The 12,407-nt window shown below is 45.6% G+C and overlaps 1 protein-coding gene across 1 annotated transcript in view; it reads left to right on the forward strand.

The window, feature by feature from the left end:
- Window positions 1–12,407, forward strand: part of DIPK1C (divergent protein kinase domain 1C) — a 458,421-nt gene that overhangs the window by 309,624 nt on the left and 136,390 nt on the right. Inside the window, exon 2 of the mRNA XM_069620749.1 lies at window positions 7,666–8,346. Coding sequence (XP_069476850.1) covers window positions 7,666–8,346 — 681 coding nt within the window. The remainder of the gene's footprint in view (window positions 1–7,665; window positions 8,347–12,407) is intronic.

The following is a 12,407-nucleotide window of genomic DNA, read 5'->3' on the forward strand; positions in this document are numbered from 1 at the left end:
TGATTATGCAAATGTCGACAGAAACCACCCAAACGATAACCAAACTCGGTAGAGGGCCAACAACAAGCTCTTATTACCTGTACTCAGGCACCAGAGCCAGAAAGTGCTCTCACAGATCGAAGTCGGGTTATGGACATAATTGCCTAGATTTAGTGTAGAACTCCTTGTTCCCCACAGATGACCATGACCTCAGGTGAAGTTCCAGTAACTTCTTTATTTAGTTCCAGTACATTATGATGGTCATATAATGTCAGGTACATCTGGGTTCAGGGCAACATACACCTGCATCCTCCCAGGTAGGCTTACATCTCCCAACTGACCACATAGAACCCCAGTCACACATAAACATTCTAACCCTTAACACTCCATTGTCAATCAATACACTGACCAAAGGTTCCATTAGGATGCAGGATAATACCAAATCCCTACATATCTCCCTTCCTTAGGGACATAAAAACACAAGTAGATAAATTAACCATAATGGCTAATAACAACACGCACACAAACAACCCCACGTTCAATGCACTTGCCTCATCACTCCTAACTGAGAACATTCTGCTAGTCTCATTACATATTCCAAAATAGTCCACACAGCCGTGGGACACAATTACAATCAATGCCCCTTCCTCTTTCTACCAAGTGAGGAAAAGGCACCCAACTGCTCAAACATCCTTACTAAAACTTTTACAAATAGAGGCACCCATACCTCTCTTCCTAAACTTGACTTCATCGTCCCACAAAAGAACACACACACATCTCCCTCACACCCAACAATGCAAACCGGTATGTACCTAAATACACACCACCTCCAACTAGACTGAGTATCCCAGATACCCGGGTAACTACTTCACTTCTTGTGACACCATTACCCCTAAATTGCCCATGTTGAAAGTATTCCTAAATACAATACAGCTCCTATTAGGGAAACCACACTTCATTCACACCAGCATCATACCAACATCAATGACTCTACTATAGTCTTTGCTGTATCATCATGAACTCTGAATGGTTTCTAACCCAAACAACCAAACAAAAAACTTTGTTTGACACTTAGCACTCTAAACTTTAGCATTAAATAAGGTCTTAATACATCTGCATTACAAAAGTCCCACCTGTGGAAATAAAACATTAGTGCACATAACTATACTTCAGATTCCACATACCAAACTCTAGCAATGTTGTCAATGCAACCTATATTTCATTAAATGTCCATCTGTGGAAGGAAAAGCGTGTTAGTTAAACATGACCGTACCACAATTTTTTCCTTTGCATCATAACATTACCATGTATTTGTTGACAGAGGTAACAGAGGCCACGACTTTTACACACCATCCGTGCACACTTATCAAACATGCTTACTACCACTTGCAAGATACCTCTCATACCAATGTACCTACAACATAAATACCAAATAGCATTTCAGAAAACACTATTACTACGCATATCTCAATCTCTTTCTACTAATATGCAACTTTAACCTACTTAATAAAACCTCACATTTGGATCACTTAATCCCTTGGTTGACTAATTACAAACACCCTTGAGACCTAAATCCAATGTAAAAAACTATAAACTTTGTTTTCTGCTCTTAAGCTTCAACAACTTCCATGAAGTACCCCTATTATAGGAAAACCTATCCCACAAGAAACTACACCGGACAACATACAGGTTCACGCTCTCATGCACTCACGCTGTCCAAATGCCATTCAGGCCTCACATGACAACGAATTCTGAATCAATAACTAATTATAACTACTTAACCAATTCAATGAATGCAAGACCAAATTGCTTCCTTTACTTATGCTCGTGAAAGCATCATCTCTTAACTTAAAAGTACCTCTGTTATTCATTCCGGCAATTAAGATCATTCACAACTTAAGCTTTTTGAAAAAAATTCCAACGGGCGGAAATGCTGCCGCCCGCAACAGAAATGGATTTACCAATCCATCTGCCACACTTCCTTTTGTAAATATCACCTCCCGAAGCGTTCCTTTCCTGGTATGTTCATAATGCTGCTTTTCATTGCTGCCAGCCGCTTGCTATAAAAATTGTACTCCCTTTGCCTCCTACCGCATCTCTCAGTTCTTAAGTAGGCTCCAAGCCCCTCAGGAACTACTGACAACATGCCCTCAAAGATCCTCATCACCTCATATAAGTGATAGATCCTACAGGCACCTCCTTAGCGCTGCTGCAAATAGGCCCTTGCCCCTCCAGGCACTACACATGTTGTCTTGGGCAATATTCTTTCATCTCTGCACATGGGCTCTAAGCCCCTAAGGTGCAGCCACGGGCTACAAGTCTCTTAGGTGCAGGTATGGGCTCCAAGCCCCCTCAAACGCTGGAATGGCCCCCCAGGACCCTCCTCTGCTCCAGGCGCTTTTCACATTCGCCACCAATCTTCTATTTAACATATAGGCGCAGCTTAGGTTCCCAACCTCTTCTATTGCTGCTGCCCCAACTCCAGGCCTCAAACTGTACAATATCACTCCTCATTGTTTCTTTTCCCGGCGCAGCTTAGGCTCCAAGCCTCTCCTGTTGCTACTGCCTTGGGCTTATAGTCCTCAGTTGCACAGCATGCCTCCTCATTGCTTAATTTCCAGGCGCAGCTTAGGCTCCAAGCCTCTCCTGTTGCTACTGCCTTGGCTATATCCCTCAGCTGCCCAGCATGGCTTCCTCATAATTTCCAGGCGTAACTAGACCCCAGGCCTCTTCAAATTGCTACTGCCATGGGCACCAAGCCCTCCATGCTGCAGCTAGTGGTCCCAGACCCCTTAAGCAATTAGTCTCTGGGCCCTCAGCCCCTCCTCAGTCTCTTGCTTTCCTCTTTCCCTGACCTGTCCTTCTAGTGACAGGCCAGCTGGCCCCTGGCTCTGGCGCAGCCCCTTACTTTCTGCCCCTGAGCTCCATGCGCTGGGCCCTTCTGCGCCTACAGTTTTAAGCGCTCGCCCTACCTGGGAGGTCTTCTTCTTGGGTTGGGGGGAAGTGTATGTGCCATCTTCAATGCTGTCCCCCCAGCACAGCCAGCATCCTCGTCGCCAATGTAGAACTCCTTGTTCCCCACAGATGACCATGACCTCAGGTGAAGTTCCAGTAACTTCTTTATTTAGTTCCAGTACATTATGATGGTCATATAATGTCAGGTACATCTGGGTTCAGGGCAACATACACCTGCATCCTCCCAGGTAGGCTTACATCTCCCAACTGACCACATAGAACCCCAGTCACACATAAACATTCTAACCCTTAACACTCCATTGTCAATCAATACACTGACCAAAGGTTCCATTAGGATGCAGGATAATACCAAATCCCTACATTTAGCATAATAGCTGGTGTCTTAGAATGTGCTTTCCAGTTTCTGGGCAGCTATAGTTTTTACAGGCACGGCTCAGTTGTTAGTGTTTTTTATTTAATGCTATCGACTCTTGGTAAGTACATATATTTCATGCATTCGCCTTCTAGAGTTAATTCTCCTTACGGCATAAGGGCGGAGGACCTGCAGCGCAAGCGTCCTGCTCCCAGCTTGCTCTGCTTATTCTGCAGTGCATATACGCGTCTCACACTCGCGCCACCTCAGTCTCGCGAGGTCTCTGCAGGCAGGCCATTCTCACGACACTAGTGTTCCAGAGTGTCCTTGGGGAATGCCTGGAATTTCCTTGCAGAATACCCCATTTATGAATGAAGAGAAAGCATGTTGGGAGATGTCGGGTTCCATTTGTGCCTCACACAGATAACATGAGCGCAGATGTTTATGCTTAGTGAGAGGAATTGTATTTCTTGTCAAAAAACCCTAAACTTCTACACATTGTCACAAGCATAGAGCTTGTCTACAGAGCACATCTTAGTGCCCCGTTTACACGCTTCCCGTTCAAGGTGAAGGAGTTCTTACCATAAGTAGGTCTCCTGAGCCAACAACACACATTCCCACATCTTTCATGTGTTTGAAAAGAAAAAGGAGAGCAGAGCTTTTAGTAGGCCAGGCTAGCCAGGACTCAACCCCGTCAGGCTGAAAATGTTACTTTCGAGGTAGGATTTTGCCAGGGCTCTCGAACCCGCTGTAGAAGTCAATGGGCCTCATTACGACTCAGGCGGTAAGGGGTTTACGGCGGCGTAAACAGCGCCGACCCTTACCGCCTGATTTCGAGGTCCCTTAGCGCCATGGAGGTTTTAACACCTGCTTTTAGCAGGTGTTAAAATCCATGGCGCTAAGGGACCTTGATTTTAATTACGCCACCGTAATTTACGGTGGCGTAATTAACGCCTTCCCCACTCCCATTATGCCCTATGGGGCAAAAATGGGAATGGGGAAGGGTAAATGGGGATTGGGGACTTACCGGCCCGCCAACCTCGGAATGGAGTGGTAAGTCCGCCAACGACCATGGCGTAAACATAGTTTACGCCATGGTGGTAAAGGTACGACCCAGGCGGTAACTTACCGCCTGGGTCGTAATGAGGCCCCATGACAAGGTGATGAGTAACAATACTGCTTTCCCCAGTGGATGTCACTATAGTTGTTGCTAGCCAAAATAATGTGTTGCAATTCTATTGTCAGCATGTTTTAAAGTGAGCTTGCAGTCAAGGTCTCCTGTGTATTTACTGTCGGGGTAGTGACTCATCCAAAACAGATCATTTGGGATCTGCTCCAGCAAAAGCCTCGTATTCCCTGGGAAAGTGTCACCTGCAAGGAAGACATAAACTGCCCGCAGGGCGAGATCCAGTGCTTTAAAGGACAGGCTCTGCAAGGCTGAAGGAAATAACACCAGGGTGGTAATTAACAGAGACTCTTTGATGTGGGCAGACAGGGAAAGAGGGCAGAGTAGGGTATCTCAGGAGAGGGCTTTGCAGTAAGAGAAGGGTTCTGCCATCTTGAGAAACTTGAGAATTCCTAGGGCTCCCAAACCTCCTGTGCTCCAGCTCCATTTCCTGCAGACAAAGCACTCTAGGTATGAAATCACCAGGCAGAAGATTCAGAAACAGCAGCCAGGAATGGACTGCTTATAGAAGACTAGAAGGAAACCAACCCGCTGTAGAGGTTTGACCATTTTAGGGATTGATCTGCACACCCCCTTAGTTGTATCATTCTTGGACATCTGAAGAAGGATTATATCTGGACCTGTGTTGAGGGTACATCCCGCTCTGAAGCCCTCATGGAGATGAAGATAAAGGCTCCAAGAAAAGAGAAAGTCCCTCCCCTTAACAATTCCTAAGGAACATTTGGGTCGTTCTGCTTACTGGACAAAGCCTAATGCACTGACATCACTGATACCCAGGAACTTGCTCACTGGAGGTGGCAGAAACATGCAAGTGCTCTTTAAGATTATGCTTGCTGAAAAGTGCAGAAGAAAGAACTTAACTTGACCCTTGAGACCCCAAACGGGGCCCTGAAGCACCCAGATGTCAAGTAGCAGTTCTGGACCCTGTTTTGCAGCTTTGATCCATTTTCAATTCAACTCGACCTCCTCCTCAAGATGCTTTTTAATCCCCTGCAATCATCCGGAGGTGCCTTGGACAGCCACCGGTTTTCAATCCGCTGTCGACCCATTGAGCCACTGACTCGACCATAAGCCGCTGCTTTAAAGCTGATCACCATTGCAAAATTGTATCACATCGTTTGATCTCTTCGAGGTAATTTCACCGATTTGAGACGTCAACTTTACCCAATTCCTGGCAGTTTCTTCCCCGGATACAAGACGATCAACACTACAGGACCAAACTGCATTGCTGGACTGTCTCAAGCCGACTTGACTGTCTCAACACCCACAATCCTTCAGGATGGACTGAATTGAAATGTATCAGTGCCGACTCACCTCACTTAATGCACATACAGGCCTGGCTTGACAATGTTGAGCCTGAAGATCAAGCATTTAATGGTATTTTCAGTTGTTCCGTCCTCTTGGCCCACCTTTAGGGGCCCTAGTAACTAGTAAGACCCAACTCTCTACCTTTGTAAGAGACATAGGGCCTGATCACAACTTCGGCGGTAACCCTTAAATCCGGCGGTAGCGCTAATACCGCCAGATTTAAGAGTCAGCCGAATCAGGGCTTCGGCGGATTTCGCCCCAGCTCTGAGCTGGGGGAAATCCGCCGAAAATTTGCACTATTACCGCCGCTGGGAATTTCGCCGGCAGTAAGAGCGCGAAAATTCCCCATTGATCCCAATCGGAATGGGGCATTCCCGAATGGACTCAATGGGGAATGGGGAATTACTTTACCGCCGACCTTGTGATCCGGCGCTTTTAGCGCCGGGGAGTTCGGCGGTAGGGCTATTACCGCCGGCGGGAATTCCACCGACGGTAAGAGCGCGAAAATTCCCCATTGAGCCCAATGGGGAATGGGGCATTCCCAAGTGGGCTCAATGGGGAATGGGGAATTAATTTTCCGCCGAATTCGTGATCCGGCGCTATTAGCGCCGGCGAGTTCGGCGGTAGGGCTATTACCGCTGGCGGTAATACCACCGGCGGTAACGGCCAAGTCGTGATCAGGCCCATATTCAGTAAACTGACATTGCTGATGAAAGTATTGCCTGTCCGCCCCGTCTTCAAACCCAGATCGTCCCTTTTATTCCAAAGTCTTCATTCTCTGTGTTTTCCTTTGCAGTGGTGGGTTATAGTGTTTCTGATTAGTGTGATTGTATTGTTAGTTTGAATAAAGTATTCTATTTTATAGAACTTTGATTGTACGTTTTTTATTTCGGCGCCATGGTAATAGCGTGATTTGGACTGCTTCTATGCTAGCTCACATCCCTCCTGAAGGGTATAAGCTGTCCTCTGCCCATGCTACATTAAAGAGGTGAAGGAGGTATTGCTGTGGAGTTGCGCCTATGTCACCTTTCTGATTGGGATCGCTGCTGGTTAAGTGGAGGTGTGAAGCTGAGTAGGAATTGTATCCAATATTCATCCCTGCGCTCCTGCAGAGCAGTAGTCATTTTGTCACAGAATCACTGTGAAGGAAAAGGTACAAGGCCACGCCTCTGGTGCACTGAGGGGCATGATCTGGCCAGTCTCTGGGAACAGTGACAACTCAGTGTGCAAGGCAGAGTGTATAGTATATCCTTCTGAGTTCCTTTGATGTAAAAGAGACCAGAGACACTTTGAAGTGTGTTGTTATATCCTCTTCTGCGCATAGATGAACGGGTGAATCAGTCCTTGCCATAGTGCATGCACAGTTCTTTGCTAAACCAACATGATCTCAGAAAGAAATCAGTTCTAAGATAAGGGAATTGCAAAGATCAGTGTCAAAAGAAGTCCTTTGTCTATGTCTTAGGTTATGTGGACTTGGATTCACTAGTGCCAATGGTGAATGCAGATGGCTTACTTGGGATTGATGTGTGTAGGCGCTGTACAATAGAGATCATGGTATTCTAAAGAAGGCATTTTAAACAAACAATATACATTGAGATTCCAGAGTAGTGCATGGATCTATTTTTATTTAAGAGTGCTGCTTTGCCTGATGAGGAGACAATAGATGATTGAGTAGAGAGTTCCCTTGGCAGAGTCGCATTGGTTTGAGATTTAGAGAGACGGGTAAGCAGAGGCACGCCACCACACTCAAGCCACCATCCTCATTGACCCACTATCTCTAGGTAGAATGGATTGGTTTCACATGATCTGTAGGCTGCGCACAGTGCATAATCTGCTTGTAACCTCTCATGTTCCTTTGTTCTAGTGCCAAGATTACAGAGAAGATATCCTAACCGGAGACCTCTGTGAAGATCTCTGCGTGGATGAGAGCCTGGTGTACACAAACTGCCTTTACTATGACAAAGGCAAGAAGGTAATCCAGGCTGACTGGCAAGGGCGGCCTGTCATCCTCAAGTCGAAGAAAGACACCTTCTCCAGCTATCAAACCCTTGGTGTGCTCGAGGAAGCTGATGCCCAGGACCTGCCTGAAGCCGAACTTCTGCTCTTGGTCGCCCTGGAGGTTAAAAACGTCTTGGGGTTGGATTTATCCAACAGCACAAGCGTTCCTTTTTGGACCCGGAGGAAGAAAAGCCCACAGTGGAAGGTCCAAGTGGCCAGCATGTGGTCTTTGCTCCAGCAGGAGGAATATGTTTACTTCAGTCTGTTGCAAGACTTCAGCAAGCATGTCCTGCCGGTCATCGGTACCTGTGGACACTTCTATGCAGTGGAGTACCTCACCGGTGGACAGGCCTGGCACCCAACGCTGTTTCCCCTGAAGGATCTACAGGGTTCCTTCTTTGCCCCGGGCAAAAGCAAAGTGGAAGCCATCAATGTCATTGCGCTTAGCTTCCTGGATATGGTGACTCAATTTGACAACGACTTCACTCACCGGCTGCACCTCTGCGATATCAAACCTGAGAACTTTGCAATTCGAAGAGACCTCACGGTAAGTTTCCACAATTCAAACATACACACTGAAATATCTTGTGCATCTGCACGATTGTCGCTATGTTTTTTAGAAGTCAAGAGTCAGGAGCCATACGTCAGCAACCTGTCAGAATGTAATGAAGAAGTAGCGTCATTACCTGGTCACTTCAAGAATGATTGAACATGTGTTTTTCGGTTAGAAAACTACCAATCTGAACAATTACTGGACACGTTAGATATAGAGCATGAAAGCAGACAGTTGAGAATGGGCAAATTGGAGCCAGTTGCAGGTCAGCTCACACTACCAAAATGAACAAGAATATTCAAGATATAACACAACTTCATGCCAGAGATAATGTTAACAATGCCCAAGTGTTTAACCCACAGACGGTATTAGAGATACTTTGCATTAGTGCTAGTGCAGTTAGCACTTGGGCCAAGGACGACAACGATGGCAAACATTGCACTTGTGCAAAAATTCATTGAAACAATGTTTTGTGCACTTGGGCAATTTTTTCCCTAGTGCTAATTGCACTTGCACATGGTCAGTACAATTTGTTTATTTCTCAAACATAATTCCTCCCTTTGCAACTACATAATCATTGCATACATATAGAAACCTTCCAAGGGAGTCTCTCATACCCATCCATGCACAGTGTCCTTCTGATCATCTAACTTTAGAGTGCATGTGCTGCAGCCATGCACAGTGTCCTTCTGATCATCTTACTTTAGAGTGCATGTGCTGCAGCTATGCACAGTGTCCTTCTGATCATTAGAGTGCATGTGCTGCAGCCATGCAGTGTCCTTCTGATCAGCTAACGTTAGAGTGCAAGTGTTGCAGCCATGCACAGTGTCCTTCTGATCATCTTACTTTAGAGTGCATGTGCTGCAGCCATGCAGTGTCCTTCTGATCAGCTAACGTTAGAGTGCAAGTGTTGCAGCCATGCACAGTGCCCTTCTGATCATTAGAGTGCATGTGCTGCAGCCATGCACAGTGTCCTTCTGATAATCTAACTTTAGAGTGCAAGTGCTGGAGCCATGCACAGTATCCTTCTGATCATCTAACTTTAGAGTCCATGTGCTGCAGCCATGCACAGTGCCCTTCTGATCATCTAACTTTAGAGTGCATGTGCTGCAGCCATGCACAGTGTCCTTCTGATCATCTTACTTTAGAGTGCATGTGCTGCAGCCATGCAGTGTCCTTCTGATCAGCTAACGTTAGAGTGCAAGTGTTGCAGCCATGCACAGTGTCCTTCTGATCATCTAACGTTAGAGTGCAAGTGCTGCAGCCATGCACACGCATGCTGAAAGTTCTTTGTTACAAAGGCGGTTGGAACCACAGCAACTATAAAAGGGGTTGGAGTTATCATGCAAGATAGCCAAGTCAAATAGCATAAAACATTCACAATGTGTATTAAACTTTAAATTGAAACCAACAATGTGTGTGTTCACAGGAAGTAACCTATTGAGATCCATTTTGAGTTTGGCAGTACAGTAAAAAGCTGGTGCTGATTCTGTTACCGTCAATGGGCCTCATCACAACCTTACTGGTGTCCTGCCGGAAAACCCGCCAGGATACTGGCAACGGCTGTTACCGTTTCTTGCACTCGCCCTAGTGGCATTGTTGTCGGATTACGAGTGCCGGAGGGACAGATTTAATCCCCATTCATGGAGTCCCATAGGATTCTATGAGGGGATTTGCCATCATTACCGGCACTGGCAATGCCGGTGCCAGTAATGAGGGCTTTTTTTGCCGGTAGTGCACCTGGCTTACCTCCACCTGTTAGCTGGAGGTAACCCAAGTGCAAACCAGTAGTGGGGCGGTCCGGTAAAGTGCCCGTATCTATGAATACCAGCATTTTTTTTACCGCACTACCCGACTTGGAATGAGGCCCAATGTTTTTTTTGGCAGTGACGGAGTTGACTCCAGTTTTACTGCAGCGCCAAAGTATGTTTGGCATTAGAGGTACGATTTGCCTCCAGCCCAGCTACTGGAAGCAAATCCTGCACTTTATTCATTACAATGCGCCGAACTAGGATACGCGGTAATAGTTCCACATCCCCCATGGGGTCTTGCCGATTCCATGAATGGGCAAAAACACCACCATAGTGACACTCATAATCTGCTGGTTATTTCACTGGACCAAGTGTAGGTTTTTTTGTATTGAGCCCTGGAGGACATTTAAAATTGATACAAATGCAACCATCAAAGCAATGTACTCCAATGCAGTACATTTAAGAAGTTTATGATTGGCCGAACAAGAAATCCTTTTTGGGATTGATAAAAAAAAAACTGTTCATCCTTCAAAAAAAATTAAGCCATAATTCCATAACGATATATTGGGGGTCATTAAGACCCAGGCGGTAAGTACGCCAACTTTACCACCATGGTGTAAACTACGTTTACACCATGGTGGATGGCGGATTTACCGCCCCATTCCAAGGTGAGTGGGGCGGTAAATCCCCATTTCCCATTGTACCCTTCCCCATTCCCATTTTTGCCGCATAGGGCATAATGGGAGTGGGGAAGGCGCTAATTACGCCACCGTAAATTACGGTGGCGTAATTAGCACCAAGGTGGTTTAGCGCCATGGATTTTAACGGCTGCTAGAAGCAGCCGTTAAAATCGGAATCCGGCGTTAAGGGTTAACGACGGCGTTAACCCTTAACGCCTGAGTTGTAATGAGGCCCATTGTCTGGACCATTTATGGCTCGTGGCCACACATTTAAATCTACATTCGGGGATTTGATTGGCTGATGCAGGACTGAGCATTTTAGTCCAGTTGCCCTTAGACTGCATGATTGTGTGCTGCTTAAAAAACGTTTTGAGAAACAGCATATTGCCGGCACCTCGGGCATTGCTAACCCTAGGTGTGTTGGGGGGGAGGGGCAAGGACATGGGTTGGAATGGTGGCATATGCCCTTTTTAGTAAGGAATAACCATAGGCCCAGTAGCATATCTTTCTAAAATTACACATGCACTAACAAACTTAAGAGATACTTTGGACCATTTGAAAATACACGTTTGGGAGGCTTATCATTTTGCTGCTAATCCACAGAACTGCATCAAACTTTCAGGAAATTATATCTAACTAACTTTTGGAAATTGTGTTAAATGTTTTTTGATGTTCTGTCATGGGGGTAGCTGGATAAAGTTGTAGTGTTCCCTAAATCAAATTTACGCATCCAACATTGCTCCCTGAAAATTGAACTACATGGGACTTGCCAACATACAAATATATTCTGAATATTTTGAGAAAGCCCCATAAAGTTCTGTCAGAGGTAAAAATGATGGGGTGTCAAAATAAAATATTTCCCATTTAAATTCTGATGGGGAAATTCGTGCAAACAATGCGAGGCAGATTAACTTCAAACTATTATGAGAATTGCTTGCCAAAATGCCAGGTAGAATTCACCGTGCTTGCGGAATGCCCCTGGCACAGCGAATGCTGCATTGAATGGAAGGCTACTGTGCCAGGGGAACAGAATAATGACCACCTCAGCAGGGAGCAAACCATTAGGCCACATGTTTCAATCTTTCCAGGGCTGACCCAGCTGTTCATCTTCTTAAATTCAATAAATTGAGACTATAAAATAGCATATCAGCTTTAGGAACTACCTCATAAACTATCATGAGTTATACTCATGATATTATTCATGTGAGGGGCTGAAGGATATTCATTCTACTAAGATAAAAATGTTCTGGTGAATAACGTTCTGATGATAAGTGTAAAACATATGAACTTTCAAACCTGACGGAATGCCTCTTTATTTGGAATAGGGCAGGTTCTGGGAAGCAATCACAAAGGAACCTGCGCAGGACCTGACTGGGAAATACAACTTTTCAGAATGTTGCACAAACCATCACAATGCGATTGGCGAGTAGGGCAACAATGAAGCCACGTGAGAACCAGGAAGTTCACATATACGCTTGTCCCATGACAGAAAGATGGGTACAGGCGCGCACAGACAAGTCAAGATTACAGTCCAGAATTTAGAAGCGTGGTGCATGTTGGCGTTCCTTTCAAATTCTAGAAATGTGCACGTTGTTTTTAAAAGTGTGGCACACAGAGGCACGTG

This window comes from Ambystoma mexicanum, chromosome 5q (assembly GCF_040938575.1).
Source record: "Ambystoma mexicanum isolate Mex_15411 chromosome 5q, UKY_AmexF1_1, whole genome shotgun sequence".
Lineage (NCBI taxonomy): Eukaryota > Metazoa > Chordata > Amphibia > Caudata > Ambystomatidae > Ambystoma > Ambystoma mexicanum.